The 22,468-nt window shown below is 42.2% G+C and overlaps 1 protein-coding gene across 3 annotated transcripts in view; it reads left to right on the forward strand.

Moving 5' to 3' along the window:
* NBEAL1 (neurobeachin like 1) overlaps nucleotides 1-22,468 on the forward strand; it is a 273,447-nt gene that overhangs the window by 146,344 nt on the left and 104,635 nt on the right. For all 3 annotated transcript variants that reach the window (XM_056534118.1, XM_056534117.1, XM_056534119.1), the window contains 11 exons: nucleotides 4,402-4,530; nucleotides 4,700-5,000; nucleotides 5,636-5,721; nucleotides 9,808-9,897; nucleotides 14,517-14,685; nucleotides 15,445-15,578; nucleotides 17,669-17,828; nucleotides 18,583-18,685; nucleotides 20,188-20,335; nucleotides 20,419-20,577; nucleotides 21,512-21,671. In XM_056534118.1, coding sequence (XP_056390093.1) covers nucleotides 4,402-4,530; nucleotides 4,700-5,000; nucleotides 5,636-5,721; nucleotides 9,808-9,897; nucleotides 14,517-14,685; nucleotides 15,445-15,578; nucleotides 17,669-17,828; nucleotides 18,583-18,685; nucleotides 20,188-20,335; nucleotides 20,419-20,577; nucleotides 21,512-21,671 — 1,639 coding nt within the window. The remainder of the gene's footprint in view (nucleotides 1-4,401; nucleotides 4,531-4,699; nucleotides 5,001-5,635; nucleotides 5,722-9,807; nucleotides 9,898-14,516; nucleotides 14,686-15,444; nucleotides 15,579-17,668; nucleotides 17,829-18,582; nucleotides 18,686-20,187; nucleotides 20,336-20,418; nucleotides 20,578-21,511; nucleotides 21,672-22,468) is intronic.

The following is a 22,468-nucleotide window of genomic DNA, read 5'->3' on the forward strand; positions in this document are numbered from 1 at the left end:
GGGCGGAGTTCTACTCTGTTCCTGGGCCGCAGCACCGCTGCGACCGTTCTTGAGCCCCTGCCCTCCATAATGTCTGTGCACATCCTGTAAGACTCACTCCCTACTGCCTCTTCCTGTTTGTATTGAATAAACAGAAGAATGACCCCTCACTTGTATCTCAGCCCCAGAAGCAGTGCATTGAGTTGCGATGCATACAGTACTCTATTAAAGGGGTACTAGGGTGGAAAACACTTTTTTTTTTTTTTCAAATCAACTGGTGCCAGAAAGTTGCACAGACTTGTAAATTACTTCTATTAAAGAAATCTTTATACTGCCAGTACTTATCAGCTGATGTATGTTCCAGAGCAGTTGAGTAATTCTTTTCAGGCTCACCACAGTGCTCTCTGCTGCCACCTCTGTCCATGTCAGAAACTGTCAGGAGCAGGAGAGGTTTGCCATGTGGATTTGCTCCTACTCTGGACAGTCCCTGACACCGACAGAGGTGTCAGCAGAGAGCACTGTGGTCAGACAGAAAAGAACAACTCAACTTCCTCCTCAGTGCAATGTATGCATCGCCATGATTGCCAAATCTCTTCATTCTCCTGCTTGTTCAATACCAACAGAAGGCTCAGCAGGGAAATCATGTCAGTGATCCAGACTACAGAACTTCTGCTGAAGCATAAAGTCATACAAAGGTCCAGAAAATGATTATATGTACACAAGAAATTAATCAAAAATATATTCTAATGTATTAAAATACCAGTCAATATATTATAGCTGTAGATATGTATAATTGCACTCCACAGGGCCCATGCGTGTGCACACTAAAAGTAGACTTAAAATATATATATGAATGGCCAAAGGCTGTCTGGGCATGCTGGAAGCTGTAGTTTTACAACATCTGGAGGGCCACAGTTTGGAGACCACTATACAGTGGTGCCCAAACTGTAGTGCTCCAGATTTTGCAAAACTACAACTCCAAGCATGCCCAGGCATGCTGGGAGTTGAGGTTCGGCAACATCTGGCCCTTCATATGTTGCCCAACTACAACTCTCAACGTGCCCTTCGCTGTCTGGGCATGCTGGGAGCTGTAGTTTTACAACAACTGGAGGCCCACTGGTTGGGAAACATTGTCTGTTTCCTAACTCGGTGTTTCCCAACCTGTGTGCCTTCAGCTGTTGCAAAACTACAACCCCAGCATGCACTGACAGCCAAAGGGCATGCTGGGAGTTTTAGTTTTGCAACAGCTGGAGGTTTGCACCCCCCCGCACATTCCCACCCCCTATATGAATGTACAGGGTACATTCACACAGGCGGGGGTTTACAGTGAGTTTTTCGCTGCAAGTTTTAGATGCAGCAAATTTTCCGCTGCAGCTCAAGCTCCCAGCGGGAAACTCGCTGTGAACCCGTCCATGTGATTGTACCCTAAAAACACTACACTACACTAAACTACACTTACACAAAATAAAAAGTAAATACTGCATATAGACATACCCCTACACAGTTACCCCCCCAATAAAAATGAAAAACGTCTGGTACCGCACAGTTTCTAAAATGGAGCCTCCAGCTGTTGCAAAACAAAAACTCCCAGTATTGCCGGACGTCCATTAACTGTCCAGACATGCTGGGAGTTTTGCAACAGATGAAGGCACCCTTTTTGGGAAACACTGCCGTAGGGTAATTTTGGGTATCGTAGGCAAGTCTAATTCTTTCATCCGGGTCCGTTCCTGTTCAAATCCCTTATTTAGGCCTCAAATGCGCATGGCGCTCTCTCACTTCGAAGCCCTGTTTTATTTCAAGGCAACAGTTTAGGGCACTAACATGCTGGTGTTGCCCCATACTTTTCATTTTCACTAAGAAAAGGAAAAAAAGACCCCCAAAATTTGTAAAGCAGTTTCTTCTGAGTACGGATATACCCCATAGGTGGATGTAAAATGCTCTGCGGGCTCACAAGAAGGCTCATGAGTGAGAGTGCCATGTACATTTGGGTGATTTGTACAGGGGTGGCTGATCGTTACAGCGGTTCTGACATAAACGCAAAAAAATAACAAAAAATAAAAAACACACCCACATGTAACCCCATTTTGGAAACTACACCCATCAAGGAACATAACAAGGGGTATAGTGAGCCTTAACACCCCACAGGAGTTTGAAGAATGTTCAGTAAAGTTGGACGTGAAAATTATTATAATTTTTTTTTTTTCTTCACTAAAATGCAGGTGTTATCCCAAATTTTTCATTTTCTCAAGGGGTAATAGTTAAAAAGTTCCCCATAATTTGTAACCCCATTTCTTCTGAGTATGGAAATACCCCATATGTGGATGTAAAGTGCTCTGCGGGCGCACTACAATGCTCAGAAGAGAAGGAGCACCATTGGGCTTTTGGAGAGAGAATGTGTCTGGAAATGAAGGCCATGTTCGTTTACAAAGCCCCCATGGTGCCAGAACACTGGACACCCCCCCCCCCCCACATGCCATCCCATATTGGAAACTACACCCCTCACGGAATCTAACAAGGGGTGCAGTGAGCATTTACGCCCTACAGATGTCTGACAGATTTTTTGTACAGTGGTCCATGAAAATAAAAAATAAAACATTTTTCATGTGCACAGCCCACTGTTCCAAATACTGTCAAACATCAGTGGGGTGTAAATGCTCACTGCACCCCTTATTACATTGCGTGATGGGTGTAGTTTCCAAAATAGGGTCACGTGGGGGGTGGGCTCCACTATTCTGCCACTACGGGGGCTTTGTAAACGCACCTGGGCCCCAGCTTCCATTTTAAACAAATTCTCTCTAAAACCCCAATGGCGCTCCTTCTCTTCTGCGCATTGTAGTGCGCCCGCAGAGCTTTTTACATCTCCATATGGGGTATTTCCATACTTGGAAGAAACAGGGTTAAACATTTTGGGAGGCTTATCTCCTATTACCCCTTGTGAAAATAAAAAAAATTGGGGGTAACACCAGCATTTTTGTGAAAAAAATTAATGAGGGGTTTTGTTTCCAAAATTGTATGCCATGTGTTTTTTTTTTTTTTTTTCTGAGCGGAGTCCTTAAGGGCTTAAAGGACAAGTCTTAAATCGTGGGGATAAGTTTTAGATCGTGGGTGGGTCCGAGCGCTGGACACCCCCCCCGCCCCCACCGCGATCTCCTGTTTGGAGCCACAGTGCGCTAGCACAGGAGCGCGTCACAACCCCCGCCCGAAGCAGAGGTCGCCACGCCCCCTCCATATTGCCTCATGGGAGAGCCAAAGATTGCCGAATGGCTCTCCCGTAGAACTATATGGAGGGGGCGTGGCGGCCTCCGCTTCGGGCGGGGAGGCTTGACTCGCTCCTGTGCTAGCGCACCAGAGCTCCAAACAGGAGATTGCGGGGGCCCCAGTGCTCGGACCCCCAGCAATCTAAAACTTATCCTCTATCCTTGGCATAGGGGATAAGTTTTTGTCCATGAGACTTGTCCTTTAAACTCGTAAAATAATATCTCCAAGTCACGTGATGCTTCATGACGGTAACATCCAACGAAGGGTCGCTATAACACATAAGAAATTGCCGGGGGAAAAAAGTCCAATTGCCAGGGAAAAAAAGTCCAATTGCCTGTGAAAAAGAAACGTATGTTTAGTATCTGAAAAGATATGACTGATGATGACTGCTAATGATATTTGGTAACTGCAGTAATGTTTTTGCTCATGATTCCATATCTGTAAACAAAAACTCTAAGATGCTGGAGAATCAGCTATTGTAGTATTATGTATCAGAATGTAACAGTTACATCAGCAGTAATTGTTCATTCAGTGCATGTAAAGGAAATAGTAGATGTGCTAGCACAGTCTTGCAAGGGAATTTGGTTTAGTAGACTGTATGCTCACCACTCCTGATCCCAGCACTTTAGGCTATAGCTGTAGTTGCTTGTGCACTGCTCCCGCCACTGCCAGATGTTGTCGCAGACCGGCTCCCAACTTCTGACAAGATGTAATGTCAGACCAGCTCTGCAGATGAATTGTACATCGGGGGTCCATGTCTCAATGGTGTTGATATCACACCACGGGATTATAATCAACACTGCAGTCAGCTCACATCGAGATACCTCCGCCAGTGTCCTCATGGTTTTAATGTGCACTATCCCAATGCTCGTTGGAATATCCAGCTCTATTCTGTTACAAGATATTACACTTATGCTGCGTAATATATTGGTATACGCATTTCAAGGCCACCATAGGTCCCCTCCTCAGTGATAGCCAAGTTGGCTGTATCCATTTAATTCTTTGTTATTTTTGCCTACCAGGACAGCATAACTGTCCGATGCTGAACTGCTCAAGATACTTAAACAGACTTATTGTAACTTTTTAGTATCCATACTGGTGCCGCCCCGTGCTGCTTTTTTCATTACCAGAAACATTTAACAAATTTGTACTTTACTTCTACAGCACAGTATAGCAGTTGTTCATGTACCTGCAAAAAGGTCCTTAGGATTTTTTGGACAAAGCCATGTATACATTTACGTTAATGGACTGCAGAAACTTTCTTCACCTTTAAAGTTCCCCACTATGAGTGAAGTAAGTATGAAAATAAAAATATTGTTTCATGTTTCTGCATGCTTTTCTAGGGTCTATTAAATAAATCTTCTGTTTCAGACCTAAAGGTGTCAATTCAAGGTGTTGTCTGTATTGTGTTCGCCGTGGCAGTGTACTACTATTATTTATACATTTTTTTGGTATTTTTCAGCCTTTTACTTCTTGTTGCATTGGATCTGCTGGGCAAAAGACCAATACTCCGCCTCCATCGCAGATAGCAGATCCACCAGTCTCCCCTCCAAGTAATACCAGTAGGTCATCACTGAGCAGCATTCTGTCTTCACCATCAAGAAGTGGGTTACAAGGAAAGACAGATTCTGTCAAACTAATTTCAGCTGGGACTCAGGATAGTGAATGGGGGACTCCAACATCACTTGAAGGACAACTTGGATCTGTACTCATCTTCCATGATGCATTGCAAGCAAATCAGATTAAGGCCTTGTACTTGGCAGGTAAGTGATTTAAAGGGGTACTCCGGTGAAAACCTTTTTTCTTTTAAATCAACTGGTGGCAGAAAGTTAAACATATTTGTAAATTACTTCTATTAAGAAATCTTTATCTGTCCTTCCAGTACTTATTAGCTGCTGAATGCTACAGAGGAAATTCCTTTCTTTTTGGAACACTGATGACATCACGAGCACAGTGCTCTCTGCTGACAGCTCTGTCCATTCTAGCAACCATGCACAGCAGATGTATGCTAAGGGCAGCATGGTGGCTCAGTGGATAGCACTGCTGCCTTGCAGTGCTGGGGACTTGGGTTCAAGTCCCACTAAGGACAACAATAAATAAAGCGTTATTATTATTATAATAACGTCAGCAGAGAGAACTGTGATCGTGATGTCATCAGAGAGCATTCCAAAAAGAAAAGAATTTCCTCTGTAGTGTTCAGCAGCTAATAAGTACAGGAAGGATTAAGATTTTTTTAATAGAAGTAATTAAAAATATGTTTAACTTTCTGCCACCAGTTGATTTAAAATAAAAAAGGTTTTCACCGGAGTACCCCTTTAATGAGGGGTGCATTACATTTAATGTAGTGATTTGCACTCTTGACACATTATTGATTTATCTGTGTATTTTATTGTTTCAGGTCCTAACAGCTTAAACCCCTGGAAATCACAGGACACTGAACTAACAGACTTACCCAGCAAACTACTTGTTTATTATACACCAAAGGTTAGTAAGAAAACTTGATTAATATTTTCTTTCCATAGTTTATGCCGAATATCTTCTTCCCATATAATGTATTATGCTTGAATAAATCCAAGTAGATTGGTTTATGTGTAAATAAGTACTCTGGCTAGTTTGCCTTTAACCCCTTCCCGCAGAATGTCATATATAAACGCCGGGTTGTGCAGTGCGTTCGCGCATCCCGACGTTTATAAATGACATTCAGTTAACCCGGCGATGCACAGCATCGCACGGGTTAACTGGCAGAAGTCCCGCTGTTTCCAGCAGGGGACAACTTCTGCTTCACCCCCCAGGACCATCCATTGATGGTCCTGGTCAGCGATCACTGTGATTGGTCCCTGTGGACCAATCACAGTGATCTGGGGTGAAAGTTCAGATCCCCCGCACTGCCCGCCCCTGGAAGTCGGGCAGAACGGGGGACGATGGCTGCGGGGGCTCGCGGGGACCTGCGGCATAGGGGGGGAACACGAGGGGACCGGCGGCCTTACCTGAAGCAGCGGCGGGACCGAGGAGCAGCGGCAGGACCGGCCACGTGGACGAGCAGCGACGGGACCGGCAGGTAAGTATATGGTCCTCAGAGGCAGCAGTAAAGATCTTCACTGCTGCTTCTAGGAGTCTGAAAACTACAACTCCCAGCATGCCTAGACAGCCTTTGGCTGTCTGGGCATGCTGGGAGTTGTAGTTTTGCAACAGCTGGAGGGCCCCAGTTTGGCCCTTCAGATGTTGCCGAACTACAACTCCCAGCATGCCCTTCAGCTGTCTGGGCATGCTGGGAGTTGTAGTTTTGCAACAACTGGAGACACACTGGTTGGGAAACATTGTTTCTAACTCAGTGTTTCCTAACCTGTGTGCCTCCAGCTGTTGCAAAACTATAACTCCCAGCATGCACTAACAGACCATGCATGCTGGGAGTTGTAGTTTTGCAACATCTGGAGGGCCCCAGTTTGGAGACCATTGTATAATGGTCTCCAATCTGTGCTCTTCCAGCTGTTGCAAAACTACAACTCCCAGTATGCACTGACTGTCCAGGCATGCTGGGAGTTTTAGTTCAGCAACATCTGGCCCTTCAGATGTTGCCGAACTACAACTCCCAGCATGCCCTTCAGCTGTCTGGGCATGCTGGGAGTTGTAGTTTTGCAACAACTGGAGACACACTGGTTGGGAAACATTGTCTGTTTCTAACTCAGTGTTCCCTAACCTGTGTGCCTCCAGCTGTTGCAAAACTATGACTCCCAGCATGCACTAACAGACCATGCATGCTGGGAGTTGTGGTTTTGCAACAGCTGATGCAAGCCCCCCCCCCGCCCCGCCACCCCCGTGAATGTACAGGGTACATTCACATGGGCGAGGCTTTTACAGTGGGTTTCTCGCTGCAAGTTTGAGATGCAGCAAATTTTGCGCTGGGAAACTCGCTGTAATCCCCCACCCATGTGACTGTACCCTAAAAACACTACACTACACCAACACAAAATAAAATAAAAAGTTAAAAACACTACATATACACATACCCCTACACAGCCCCCCTCCCCCAATAAGAACGTCCGGTACACCACTGTTTCCAAAGCAGAGCCTCCAGCTGTTGGAAAAACAACAACTCCCAGTATTGCCGGACAGCCGTTGACTGTCCACGCATGCTGGGAGTTTTGCAACAGCTGGAGGCACCCTGTTTGGGAATCACTGGCGTAGAACACCCCTATGTCCACCCCTATGCAAATCCCTAATTTAGGCCTCAAATGCACATGGCGCTCTCACTTTGGAGCCCTGTCGTATTTCAAGGCAACAGTTTAGGGCCACATATGGGGTATCGCCGTACTCGGGAGAAATTGCGTTACAAGGTTTGGGGGGCTTTTTCTTCTTTAACCCTTCATAAAAGGAAATGTTGGGGTCTACACCAGAATGTTAGTGTAAAAAAATAAAAATGTTTACACTAACATGCTGATGTTGCCCTATACTTTACATTTTCACAAGAGGTAAAAGGGAAAAAAGCCCCCCCAAATTTGTAACGCAATTTCTCCCGAGTACGGACATACCCCATATGTGGGTGCTAAGTGCTCTGGGGGCGCACAACAAGGCCCAGAAGGGAGAGCGCACCATGTACATTTGAGGTGATTTGCACAGGGGTGCAAAATTTGCTCTCAAAAAGCCAAATATGACTCTTCTGAGCATTGTAGTTCGCCCATAGTGCACTTCAGGTCAACTTATGGGGTACCTCCATACTCAGAAGAGATGGGGTTACAAATTTTGGGGGGTATTTTCTGCCATTAACCCTTGCAAAAATGTGAAATTTGGGGGGAAACACACATTTTAGTTGAAATTTTTTTTTTTTACATATGCAAAAGTCGTGAAACACCTGTGGGGTATTAAGGCTCACTTTATTCCTTATTACATTCCTCAAGGGGTCTAGTTTCCAAAATGGTATGCTATGTGTTTTTTTTTTTTGCTGTTCTGGCACCATAGGGGCTTCCTAAATGCGACATGCCCCCCGAGCAAAATTTGCTCTCAAAAAGCCAAATATGACTCCCTCTCTTCTGAGCATTGTAGTTCGCCCCTAGTAGTGCACTTCAGGTCAACTTATGGGGTACCTCCATACTCAGAAGAGAAGAGGTTACAAATATTGGGGGGTATTTCCTGCTATTAACCCTTGGAAAAATTTGAAATTTTGGGGGAAACACACATTTTAGTGAAAAATAATAAAAAAGTTTTACATATGCAAAAGTCGTGAAACACCTGTGGGGTATTAAGGCTCACTTTATTCCTTGTTATGTTCCTCAAGGGGTCTAGTTTCCAAAATGGTATGCCATGTGAGGGTTTTTTGCTGTTCTGGCACCATAGGGGCTTCCTAAATGCAACATGCCCCCCAAAAACCATTTCAGAAAAACGTACTCTCCAATATCCCCTTATCGCTCTTTCCCTTCTGAGCCCTCTACTGCACCCGCCGAACACTTTACATAGACATATGAGGTATGTGCTTACTCAAGAGAAATTGGGCTACAAATATAAGTATACATTTTCTCCTTTTACCCCTTGTAAAAATTCAAAAATTGGGTCTACAAGAACATGCGAGTGTAAAAAATGAAGATTGTGAATTTTCTCCTTCACTTTCCTTCTATTCCTGTGAAACACCTAAAGGGTTAAAATGATGACTTCATGTCATTTTGAATACTTTGGGGGGTGCAGTTTTTTATAATGGGGTCTTTTGTGGGGTATTTCTAATATGAAGACCCTTCAAATCCACTTCAAACCTGAATTGGTCCCTGAAAAATAGTGAGTTTGAAAATTTTGTGAAAAATTGGAAAATTGCTGCTGAACTTTGAAGCCCTCTGGTGTCTTCCAAAAGTAAAAACTTGTCACTTTTATGATGCAAACATAAAGTAGACATATTGTATATGTGAATAAAAAATGTTTTTATTTGTAATATACATTTTCCTTACAAGCAGAGAGCTTCAAATTTAGAAAAATGCAACATTTTCAAATTTTTCATCAAATTTTAGGATTTTTCGCAAGGAAAGGATGCAAGTTACCACAAACATTTACCACCATGTTAAAGTAGAATATGTCACGAAAAAACATTCTCGGAATCAGAATGATAACTAAAAGCATTCCAGAGTTATTAATGTTTAAAGTGACAGTGGTCAGATGTACAAAAAACGCTGTGGTCCTTAAGGCCAAAATGGGCTTGGTCCTAAAGGGGTTAACATTATCTAGATGTATTTGATTTAGAAATACAAATGTAAATCTGTCTAGCGTGATGTGACATGGATGGAAGGAGACAAAATTGTGTTAAATCAGGCGGGTGTGGGTACACAGATAGAGGGCTTATTTTATAAATTGGATATTAGTACCTTAAGCAATAATAAGCATGTTTTACTCAAAATAATGACATAACCTAATTTATATGTATATAATTTATGATGGGTGTATAGGATGAAGAGGCTTAGTGCAGAAAGGCATCCATTCTCCAGTAATGAACTTTTGCACTTTTTTTTTGCAGTTTAGTTTTCTAAGGAATAAATGTAGTTAAATTATTTATTATTTATACATTTTTATTAATATGATGTATCTTTTACTTAGGCTTGTGGGAATTACATCTGCCTTGATTTATCATACAACCTATTTCATGGACGATTGACTGGGAACAAAGTTGTTAACTGGGACATTAAGGTATTCTATAGAAAAGTGTAATATGATATGATAATTACCGTATATACTCGAGTATAGGCCGAGTTTTTCAGCACGATTTTTCGTGCTGAAAACACCCCCCTCGGCTTATACTCGAGTGAACTCCCCCACCCGCAGTGGTCTTCAACCTGCGGACCTCCAGAGGTTTCAAAACTACAACTCCCAGCAAGCCCGGGCAGCCATCGGCTGTCCGGGCTTGCTGGGAGTTGTAGTTTTGAAACCTCCGGAGGTCCGCAGGTTGAAGACCACTGCGGCCTTCAACATCATCCAGCCCCCTCTCACCCCCTTTAGTTCTGAGTACTCACCTCCGCTCGGCGCTGGTCCGGTCCTGCAGGGCTGTCCGGTGAGGAGGTGGTCCGGTGAGGAGGTGGTCCGGGCTGCTATCTTCACCGGGGAGGCCTCTTCTAAGCGCTTCGGGCCCGGCCTCAGAATAGTCACGTTGCCTTGACAACGACGCAGATACGTCGCTGTCAAGGCAACGGCTCTATTCCGGGCCGGAAGCGCGGAGAAGAGGCGCCCCCGGTGAAGATAGCAGCCCGGACCACCTCCTTACCGGACAGCCCTGCAGGACCGGACCAGCGCCGAGCGGAGGTGAGTACTCAGAACTAAAGGGGGTGAGAGGGGGCTGGATGATGTTGAAGGCCGCAGTGGTTTTCAACCTGCGGACCTCCGGAGGTTTCAAAACTACAACTCCCAGCAAGCCCGGACAGCCGATGGCTGCCCGGGCTTGCTGGGAGTTGTAGTTTTGAAACCTCTGGAGGTCCGCATGTTGAAGGCTGCAGTGGTCTTCAACCTGCGGACCTCCGGAGGTTTCAAAACTACAACTCCCAGCAAGCCCGGACAGCCGATGGCTGCCCGGGCTTGCTGGGAGTTGTAGTTTTGAAACCTCTGGAGGTCCGCATGTTGAAGGCCGCAGTGGTCTTCAACCTGCGGACCTCCGGAGGTTTCAAAACTACAACTCCCAGCAAGCCCGGACAGCCGATGGCTGCCCGGGCTTGCTGGGAGTTGTAGTTTTGAAACCTCTGGAGGTCCGCATGTTGAAGGCCGCAGTGGTCTTCAACCTGCGGACCTCCGGAGGTTTCAAAACTACAACTCCCAGCAAGCCCGGACAGCCGATGGCTGCCCGGGCTTGCTGGGAGTTGTAGTTTTGAAACCTCTGGAGGTCCGCATGTTGAAGGCCGCAGTGGTCTTCAACCTGCGGACCTCCGGAAGTTTCAAAACTACAACTCCCAGCAAGCCCGGACAGCCGATGATGAAGGGGGGGGGGGGGGGTGTGGGGATGATGAAGGGGGGTGGGGATGATGAAGGGGGGGGGGTGTGGGATGATTACAAGGGGATGATGAAGGGGGGATGTGTGGGATGATAAGGGGATGTGTGGGATGATGACAAGGGGATGATGAAGGGGGGATGTGTGGGATGATAAGGGGATGATGAAGGGGGGATGTGTGGGATGATGACAAGGGGATGATGAAGGGGGGATGTGTGGGATAAGGGGATGTGTGGGATGATGAAAAGGGGATGATGAAGGGGGGATGTGTGGGATAAGGGGATGTGTGGGATGATGACAAGGGGATGATGAAGGGGGGATGTGTGGGATAAGGGGATGTGTGGGATGATAAGGGGATGATGAAGGGGGGATGTGTGGGATGATGACAAGGGGATGATGAAGGGGGGATGTGTGGGATGATAAGGGGATGTGTGGGATGATGACAAGGGGATGATGAAGGGGGGATGTGTGGGATGATGACAAGGGGATGATGATGAGGATGTTAATGACGGGTCTGGATGATGACAGGGGGGGATGAGGTATTTCCCACCCTAGGCTTATACTCGAGTCAATAACTTTTCCTGGGATTTTGGGTTGAAATTAGGGGTCTCGGCTTATACTCGGGTCGGCTTATACTCGAGTATATACGGTACACTTTAGAAGAGCAGTTTGTTGCTTGGCTACTTATTATCCGGGGTAGCTTAATACTCCACAGCTTCTCATGTTTAACACTGAGCACTGCTCTACTACTTTTACCATTTGTTTTTATGTATTAGTAAATTGGTGAAGTTGCTACATGTAATTTTTGGCAGCTATCCTGCCCAAGGCCACTAACAGAATACACAGATGGTGGCGCATGGTGTCTTTTGGCATTCACTTGGTGAGTTGCTTTATGATGCCTCGGTGTTGCACCCTATGCTAGATATCTTCATTAAATCTTCAAGAAAAACAGTAGTGGGTGCTGTCATCTAAAGTGAAAGATAAACAGACAATACAGTATAGAATTCTAAAATAATACAAATCTGTAATACTGACATGTACATGAGCTCTAAAAGGAAGTGTGTGCCACATGTATATCTGTCAAAAATAATTGGGTGTGTTGTGGCTAACCAGCAATTGTCTAAATTAGCTCAACTCATAAAGGGAGGGGTTCTAATAATAGGTTCAGATATAGCAGAAATCTATTTGACATTGAACTGTGACTTTTGCATATTCTGATAATTTGCTTTTTTCCTCATCTCTACATCTTATGGACTGATGATTTATTACTAAAGTAAATATGTATAGCAATAGGCAATACATGGCTTCATATTTTAATATTGGTGCAAAACAGTAGCTCTTTATACAAAATTGTTAGTAAGTTATGGGAAACTGTAGATATACGTGGGTTGACACACAAATTGTCTTAGCAATTTGTATAAAAAAAAAAAAAAAAAAAAGCACTCACTCAGCAAATGAACAATTGCTTTGCGTGTCTTAGAAGATTTCTGTATACTGTAATAATTGCAAATATAGTAAAAATTTCAGTCTGTGCATCTACTGTCTTTTATACTTTATTTTGCACTACCTTTGCAGCATTCAGTAGTCAGATCTCAATTAGATGATATTTGCTTGCTATGAAATGCTGCCAGCAGCCTGTAGTTGGATGGGGGGGGGGGGGGGGTGGTTAACCCCTTCCCGCTATAGGACGTATACATACGTCCAATCATCCGACATGTTCGCGCATTTCGACGTATGCCTACGTCATAGCGATCTCCGGCCCTTCCGCGGGCAGCGCAGGAGATCGGCGACTGGACCCGGCTGTCAATCACAGCCAGAGTCCCGCCGCAGCTGCGGGAGCCGCGTTCGTGCCGGTCCCGGCAGCATTATCCCCATAGATGCCGTGATCAATCCTGCTCTCCCCCTGTTCTCCAACTGCAGCGCCGCGATACAATTGCGGGTCGCTGTGGTTGCTATGGCAGCAGGAGGTCAGATCATGACCTCCTGTCTGCCTGCAACGGAAGCCTGTGAGATCCAGCCAGAGGCTGGATCGCACAGGCTGTAGTGTGTGCAGCTGATCAGGTTATACTGTGCTGCAGTACAAATGTATTGCAGCATAGTATAACCTGTAAAAAGTGTAAAAAAATAAAATAAAAAGTTCTTCAATAAAAGTATGAATTGTAAAAAAATGCCCCTTTCCCAATAAAAGCCCTGTATTATCACTAGAGATGAGTGAACTTACAGTAAATTCGAATCGTCACGAACTTCTCAGCTTGGAGGTTGCTGACTTTTCCTGCATAAATTAGTTCAGCTTTCAGGTGCTCCGGTGGTCTGGAAAAGGTGGATACATTCCTAGGAAAGAGTCTCCTAGGACTGTATCCACCTTTTCCAGCCCACCGGAGCACCTTAAAGCTGAACTAATTTATGCAGGAAAAGTCATCAACTGCTGAGCTGAGAAGTTCGTGACAAATCGAATTTACTGTAAGTTTGGTCATCTCTAATTATCACCAAAAAAGATGAAAAACACAAATCATATACATAATAGGTATTGCCACGTCTGTAATGACGTGTACTATAAAACTATAATGTAAATTATCCCTCACGGTGAACGCCGTAAAAAAAAACATTGAAAAAAGCTCAAAATTTGCCAATTTTGGTACAAATAGCAGAATAAAAAAGATCAAAAGGTAGCACGTAGCACAATAATGATACCAATAAAAATTACAGCTCATCCCGCAAAAAATAAGCCCTTACTCAATGGCGTCGGACGAAAAATAAAAAAGTTACGGCTGTTGGAAAATGAATGGCAGAAAAAAAAATTTGCTCAGAAAAAGAATATAGAAAGCTATATAAAATGGGTATCACCAAAATCGTACTGACCCACAGTATAAATATAACATCACTTTTATCGCACAGTATACACCATAAAAAAATTTAAATAAAAAAACGCCAGAAATTTTCACGTTTTTCAGAATATTTTTAAGTTTTTCACAAAAATGTGTCAACAAAAATGCTTTATGTGTCAACAAAAATGCACCAGTTATATAAAGTAATATATGTCACGAAAAAAACAATCTCAGAATCGCTCTGCTCAGAAAAAGCGTTCTAAAGTTATTACCATTTAAAGAGATACATGTCAAATGTAAAAAAAAGAGCCTGGTCATAGAGGTAAAAAATGGGTCGGTCCTTAAGGGGTTAAACACAGAAGCTTATTAAGAAGTTGGTATGAAATCAGTTCCCTCATTTGAAGGTAAGAGTGTAGCTTCAGGACATTTGTAAAGTTTTTGCATCATTACAATGCGCTGTAATTATTCACATCTTTATCAATAATGTTACATTTTATTTTTTATTTTAGGACATGATTAACTGCATCGGTGGGCTAAATACATTATTTCCAATCCTGGAGCAGATCAGTTGTTTAAATGAGTTTGTTTATGACAAATCTGAAAGTAGTAACCTTTCTTCAGAGCTGTTGACACCTACAGAGGGAGATTTTGTAGTTTTGTCTTCCACAAAAGCTTCAGGTATTATGTAAATTTTTTTAAACATATTTTTATAGGTTTTTCAATATTATAAACAACTAGTATGCAATATAGTCAGGACAATCCCCCGACACATTAATACGCATTTGACATACAGAAACATATCAGCAGACAGGCAGGACGACGTAGGCCCGGAAGCATCGAAGTCTGATTATGTCATAAGGGAACAATAAAGCAATAAAGGCACTAGGGCCTCCACCCAATCTTCTCCCCGGCCTTCTTATGGCTGGTAGATCTGATAAGAAAGCTGAAAACATTGGTCTTGCAGCATAATGTAGCAACACACATGCTGTCTCTAGTAGTCTGTCACTTATTCTAATATACAGTAGATTGTAAGAACTTACATGCTAAAATAGGCAGCTCACGTCTGGCGCTGCAGGATAAGGTGTCACAGATGTTCATGAGGGGTCTGTGACTCCTTATTCTGCAGAAGCAGGCCTCCGCTGCCTACTTCATCATGTAAGTTTTCAATTGGAACATGGAATCCTATCGTTATGTTTTGCTGCCTACAGCAAGGGCAGCATAACTAATTTCTTCAGTTCCATTTAATTAATTGTTTATTTTTTTTTTTTTTCAACATTCATAACTATGGAAATGTTTAGTTGCTGGTTGCACCAGTAGTACAAAAAACCCTAATAATGATAAGCCAGGACTAACAAGCGCCATTTATGTTTTTGATAGTAATGACTGGGTTGTATTCTTGCTTCTTCATACCTGTCTATTATTTTTTTTATGTTGCAGAAGCCCGTCTTGAAAAAAATATCATAGCTACTTTTATTTTGCTGATAAAGCACTTTATTCAGAGACATCCAATCAATCAGGAAAATCTAATGCATTCACATGGAGTTACAACATTAGGGGCTCTACTGCAGAAGGTAATAAGACTTGATTTTATCTGTTGTAATAGCAGTAGCATAAAAACACATGAAACAGAGCTTAAAGGGGTACTCCGGTGGAAAATATTTTTTTTCATATCAGCTGGCTTCAGAAAGTTAAAAAATTTGTAAATTACTTCTATTAAAAAAAATCTTAATCCTTCCAGTACTTATCAGCTGCTGTATGCTACAGAGAAAGTTGAATTGTTCTTATCTGTCTGATCACAGTGCTCGCTGCTGACATCTCTGTGTCAGGAACTGTCCAGAGTAGGAGCAAATCCCCATAGCAAACCTCTCCTACTCTGAACAGTTTCTGACATGGACAGAGGTATCAGCAGAGAGCACTGTGGTCATGCAGAAAATAAATTAAAAAAGAAAAGAACTTCCTCTGTAGTATACAGCAGCTGATAAGTACTGGAAGGATCAATATTTTTTAATAGAAGTACTTTACAAATCTGTTTAACTGTCTGGCACCAGTTGCTTAGAAAAAAAAAATGCCCACCGGAATTCCCCTTTAATAGACTTATTACTAAAATATTCCTGTTGGGTTGCATGAAAGGTAAGTGTAGCTTTGTTTTTTGCTTGCCCAAAAGAGAAATACATTTGACACTAAATATATCCACTCCTGCACATTCAAATGATACCATGATATTTAGTCGATCATAAAGCCTTTGATGTTTCTGGAACATATGAAGTGGATCTGTCAGCTGAAAATGCTGCCCTATGTAAGAGCAGCAAATAAGCTTGTATAATATTGTTTAATGTTGCTGTCTTCTCAAAATAATTCAGCAAGCCACTAATGTGCAACCTTGGCAACAAAAGTGAGTACTCGTCTAAGTGGAAATGTCCAAATTGGGCCCAATTACCCATTTTCCCTTCCCGGTGTCATGTGACTCATTAGTGTTACAAGGTCTCAGGTGTTAATGGAAAGCAGGCGTCTCAAAGTTAGTGTTATCGCTCTCACATTTTTCATATTGGTCACTGGAAGTTCAGCATGGCACCTCATGCTAAAAAACATTGAGTTAAACAGATTTTTAAATTACTTCTATTAAAAAATCTTAATCCTTCCAATAATTATCAGCTGCTGAAGTTGAGTGGTTCTTTTCTGTCTGGCAACAGTGCTCTCTGCTGACATCTCTTCTTGTCTCGGGAACTGCACAGAGTAGAAGAGGTTTGCTAAGATGATTTGCTTCTACTCTGGACAGTTCCCGAGACAGATGTCATCAGAGAGCACTTAGACTCAACTTCAGCAGCTCATAAGTACTGAAAGAATTTATATTTTTTAACAGAAGTTATTTACAAATCTGTTTAACTTTCTGGAGCCAGTTGAGATATAGATATATATATATATATATATATATATATATATATATATATATATTTTTTTTTTCCCCTGGATAACCCCTTTAAATGGAAGGTGGGGGAGCACAAGGTCTCGAACACCCACCATCTCTGCATGTTGTCATTGATGATTGAAAAACCTGTGAACTCCATGCCCAAGAGGCTTAATGAAGTGCCTGAAAATAACGATGGCCACACAAACTCTTGACACTTTGGGCCCAATATGTACATTTCCACTTAGGGATGTTCTCACTTTTGTTGCCAAGGTTTAGACATTAATGTCTGTGTGTTGAGTTATGATTATACAGGCTGTGCACTCACTACTTTACATTGTAGCAGTGCCATTTCTTATGTGTTGTCACATGAAATGATATAAAGTATTAACAAAACATGTAACTTGTGTGAGATACTGTGTGTATTCATGAAGGGAGTGCTTCCCACCCCATCTCTGCGTCAGCACAGCAGCCTTTCAATCAAGGGCATAAGGGAGAGCACTCCACTACATCATTACAGAATACATATAAATATAGATTTCAATAGAAGGCAAGTAAGACATTATTATATTATTAATGATAATAATGAAGTGTTCTTATTTTGCCCCCTGGGTCACATGTATACAAGATTTTTTTTTTTTTTTTTTTTTTTTTACAAAATACCTAGGTAAGCTCTAAGCCTTTCTAAGCTAACATGTGAAAGTTTCTAGATTGCTTGTCATAATCCTTTGAAAACACAGCCTATTTTACCTTCAGGTTCCAGGCCATTTTATGGATGTGAATGTTCTGATGGCAGTTCAGCTACTGATAGAGCAGGTGTCTATGGAGAAGAACACTGCACTTTTGCAGCAGATGTACCAATTTCTGTTGTTTGATTTTCACCTCTGGAATCGTGGAGATTTTCCCTTTCGAATAGGTAAGAATTTCTTGAATGTCAAATGTTTTTCCACTAGCATCTTTTTAAAAATATACATTGTAATCCTATTTTGGAAATAAATTTCAGAAAATAGATAAGTTTGAGAGATGTTGTAATTTGTACAAAACATGCAGTGCATTCAGAATGTTTTCTGATATGGCAGAACCTTGTGCCTAGAGACATTGGTCCAGATTTATCAATCTGCCAGAAACCAAAACGGTCTGTTTTTTCCCATAGCTTCCATTCATATCTTAACGAGCTCTGATAAAATTAAAAGCTGAGCCATCTGGGCCATTGTGGCAGTGTGCAGTTTTTTTTTTACTTCTCCTTAACCTGAGATCAGATCCTTGGTGTTTTGCAAATTTATCATCCTTGTTAAAGGGAAAGTTATGCATCTGCCTGCCTAGATTTCTGGCTGAAGCTACACTTGAGGCATCTTTGAAAGCCCATTACAGCTCTGTACAAAATGAATCCTCAATACAACTATGTGCATGAGCAGTTACTTAAAAATAAATAATATTGTTTTTCTTTTTCTCACATTTGCTCATGAAAATCCAAATCTGTACTCACATGGTATTTTTCCACAAAACAGACACAAGTATACAAAAATACTGTATCCTTGTAGCACTTAAAGGTCACTGCTTCTGACAAAAGCTGTTGTGTGATTGTATAGAGGCTCGTTTGTTCTGTTTAAAGGGCTCGGCAGATAAGGCCCATTGACTTTTCTTTTTTTCTTCTTCTTCTATTTTTGTAGGACACATACAGTACTTGTCAACCATCATCAAGGATAGCAGGAAACTTTTCCGTAAAAAGTATGGTGTTCAGTTTTTGTTGGATACAATCCGAATACATTACAGGTATGAAACATTTGCAATGTATTTGGTAGGGTAAAGACAATCACTGACGGTCCAGATATGGAGAAGCCCCTGATATCAAGTAACACAATCAAAAGGGGTGCCAGTATAAAATGTGAAAATAAACGGGTAAAGATCCAGGAATGGGTCAGGATGAGTTGTATCAAAATCCATATGAATTAACTAATTTCCATAAGCATATGCAAACCGTAGTATACACATGATAGACTGTAAAACAAAAGTGTGTCTCACTGCTAATGTGTATTGATGTTTCTCTACTCGCTTGATACTTGATACTCGAACTGGAGGTGAATTGCTGCTTGAGAAGTCGGGCATTAGCTTATAGCTCCTTTTTACATTAAAAACACATGAATGCTTATTCAAGCTACGCATGCAATGGCTGGAAAGTCACAGATTGGGTCACATTGGTTATGTCATTAAAAGAATAAATGAAGTAGTAAAAATGGAAAGGTTGTAGTAGAAGATTCTAACCTCCTGATATAGGCTAAAGGGACAGGGAAAACTGATTTACACCAAACCTTTATTATACCTTTACACTACACTGTTTTTGGTCAACATTCATTTTTATTATTATGCTAATGAGAGCATCACTTCACGCCTAGGAGCACCGATTCGCCTACCCACCCTCTGCTGTAACAGCGCATCCTCATGAATAATGAATATTCATCAGGTCCCTTTGCAGTGACGTAACGCAAGGCTCACCACTGCAGAGGGCCCTGATGAATATTCATGAGGATGTGCTGTTACAGCATAGGGCTGGTAGGCGGATGATTAGGGGTAAATAGTAACTTCCCCAGTATGCCTAACACCTTCATTAGCATATTAATACAAATTAAAGGAGAACTCCAGAATAGGAAAATTATCGTCCATACTGCCGGCAGTAAAAAAAAATAAACAGCTAAATACCTTCCTTCTTTCCCCGGGGGGCCTCCGGTAAAAGGCTCCGGCCTCCGCCGCGATCCTCTTCCTGTTTGCCTGTGGTCAGCGCGTCATACTGCGCTCAGCCAATCACCGGCCACAGCGAAGTCCTGACTCGGCCGGAGATAGGCTGACCGGCAGTGTGAGAATGCTTCAAGACACAAAATTCTTCACTACACCGGCACCTGCTACCGGGGTCGAAAACATCACACTGCCGCTCAGCCTATCGCCAGCCGAGTCGGGACTTCGCTGAGGCCGGTGATTGGCTGAGTGCAGTATGACTCGCCGACCACCGGCAACCAAGAAGAGGATCGCGGTGGAGACCGGAGCCAGTTACCGGGGGAGCGAAGGAAGGTATGTACCCGTTTTTTTTTTTTTTTGGCAGTATGGATGATAATTTTCCTATTCCAGAGTTCTCCTTTAAGGCTCTACAAAAACAGCACAGCTGCAAGGCATAATAAAGATTTGTTGTTAATTAGTGTCCCCTACCCTATTAGCTTGTATCAGCAGGTTGGATTTATCTAAGTTTCTTTTAAAATACTTTTGATTTATTTTTGTTTCAACAGTAAAGAGAACTCCTTGTCTTCTGAGGATTTGACTACAATAAGAATGTCTCTATTCGGACTTGTTAAATACTTCCTCAGCAAAGGTGGTACACAGGAAGAGATTCAGAGTGTCATCGGATACATTGCAGTGACCAGTGATGAAGAACAGGTACCTATTTTCTACTTGTCTTTTCTTTTTTCCACCTTGTAATGATTTAATTCTATTCATCTTCATCGCGTTCTTTCTTTCAGCTATGTGGAATGTTGGAAGTCATACACAACCTCCTAAATACCATTCCCACTCCAGACCAGCTTTTCTTGCTTCTTTTTGAGCCAGGCAGTGCTGATATTCTTTATGCATTGCTGCTGAATCAGAGGTATTCTGACCGACTTAAAGAGCTGGTGTTTAAGGTATGTTAGGTATCTTAAGTATCTTACAGTTTAACCCTAAGGATGGTTCATAATTGTGCAGTTATCGCTGCTGCCTACTACCTTAGACAACAACAAAGACGTGGTCTCAAATGGCAGGAGGTGCTCAACCCCAAATGCAGTTGTTCATTTATACTGGGGGAGCAGATCCTGCCCTTGTGGTCTGTTGCTACGGGCGATCCCCAGCATAAAAATGCATACAATGGGGGATGCCTGCAGCAGACCACAAGTGGCACAATGGCATCCTACACCAGATAAACGGTGTGGATGTGTAACAATTAGATGAATACAATACAGGAATTTAGGTGCACTACTGTGGTAGATGTAAACAATGGCAATGGCTAATCCCTCAACACTGACCCTACTACCTTAGATTAGATATTGGTTTAGAAGTGATATTCTATATAGCCAGACCTATAGTTGCTTCTCCATGCAGTAAGTTCTAGTATATCACTAAAATATCTAGTCATTACTGGCTGATATCCCTAGTTTAAAAATGTTTTATACTTGCAGGTTTATAAAACCGCATGAGACAGATATTATCTCTCTTACAAGCACATTCGGTTTACAAACAGCAACAGAATTGGAATATTTTCATACGCAAATGGATATGTTGCATATTGTAGTTTTGTCTATGTGAATAACATTTTAAGAGATCTCTTTCACATGCTGTGGAAAAAGTCTTGATGAAATCTAAATTTTATTGTTGCAAATTTAGCTTCAGAAACACTGTAGATTCTTAACAGCGTCAGCAATGAAGGATTTGATAAAAATGTTCTGGTAAAATCTGCAGCAACAGACCCATACCAAAATCTAGGCATTTTGGTTTGCATTTGCCACTGTGGATTTACATGCAGAAATGCTGTAGATGTTCCTTTTAAGTTTGATGAGGTTTCCCAAATTAATATTTTGACAGATATTAGAACAAATGTTGAATTGTAATAAAGTTTACGAAAAAAGCAAACAGAGAATTCGACTGAGAGAAGTGGGATATTCTGGGCTGGGTTTGCTGGTAAATGATGTGCCTGTCAATACATTGCTTATAAAAGGACTTCTCAATCAGGTGCTTAGAGCTGGTAAGTTTGGCTCATTTCACTCTGTATTTCAGATTAATGTGTTGTCTGAAAATATCATTTGCTATCTTTTAAAATTTTAAAATGCACATGCCACAAAGTTTATAATTCTGCATCATAACTAGACATTACTGTGCTTTTGTCAATAAATTTCATCAGGCTTGTAGGAGCAGGATGTCTAGTTAAGGAATAAAATAAGCAAGTTTGCTCCACCTGTATTTTAACTATACAATGGTGTGCTATCTCTCAATCTTAAAGTTGGACTATACAGAATGGGTGGCAGTCTTAACCAAGTCTACGTATCACTATTTAGTACTTAAATTCACTTATAACCAGCATACAACACATGAAGAAAAGGTGTGGAGTCTGCTACTACTTGTGAGTGGGTAACACAGAATAAATGTACATTAGATTTCCGGAGGTGCTCTGCTTGTTTCATGTAAAAACAAAGGTTTCTGGATGTGATCCTGGGACCTGAATAAACTTCAATCGTAAGAAAGATATGGAAAGCGGCACTCACCGGGTCTTGCTGGATAAAATCTTGAATGCTTTATTAATTCATATTAAAATCAGTTTCAAAGCAGCAGGGTGGGAAGAGAGACAGACAGACGGGGACAGCGGTAGTTACTTTGCCCGTGTCATGCCACATGGAGCCACATGAAGCACATGACATGCACAAAGTAGCTACCGCTGTCCCCGTCTGTCTGTCTCTCTTCCCACCTTGCTGCTTTGGAACGGATTTTTATGCGAATTAATAAAGCATTCAAGATTTTATCCAGTAAGACTCGGTGAGTGCCGCT

Source organism: Hyla sarda, chromosome 8 (assembly GCF_029499605.1).
Source record: "Hyla sarda isolate aHylSar1 chromosome 8, aHylSar1.hap1, whole genome shotgun sequence".
Lineage (NCBI taxonomy): Eukaryota > Metazoa > Chordata > Amphibia > Anura > Hylidae > Hyla > Hyla sarda.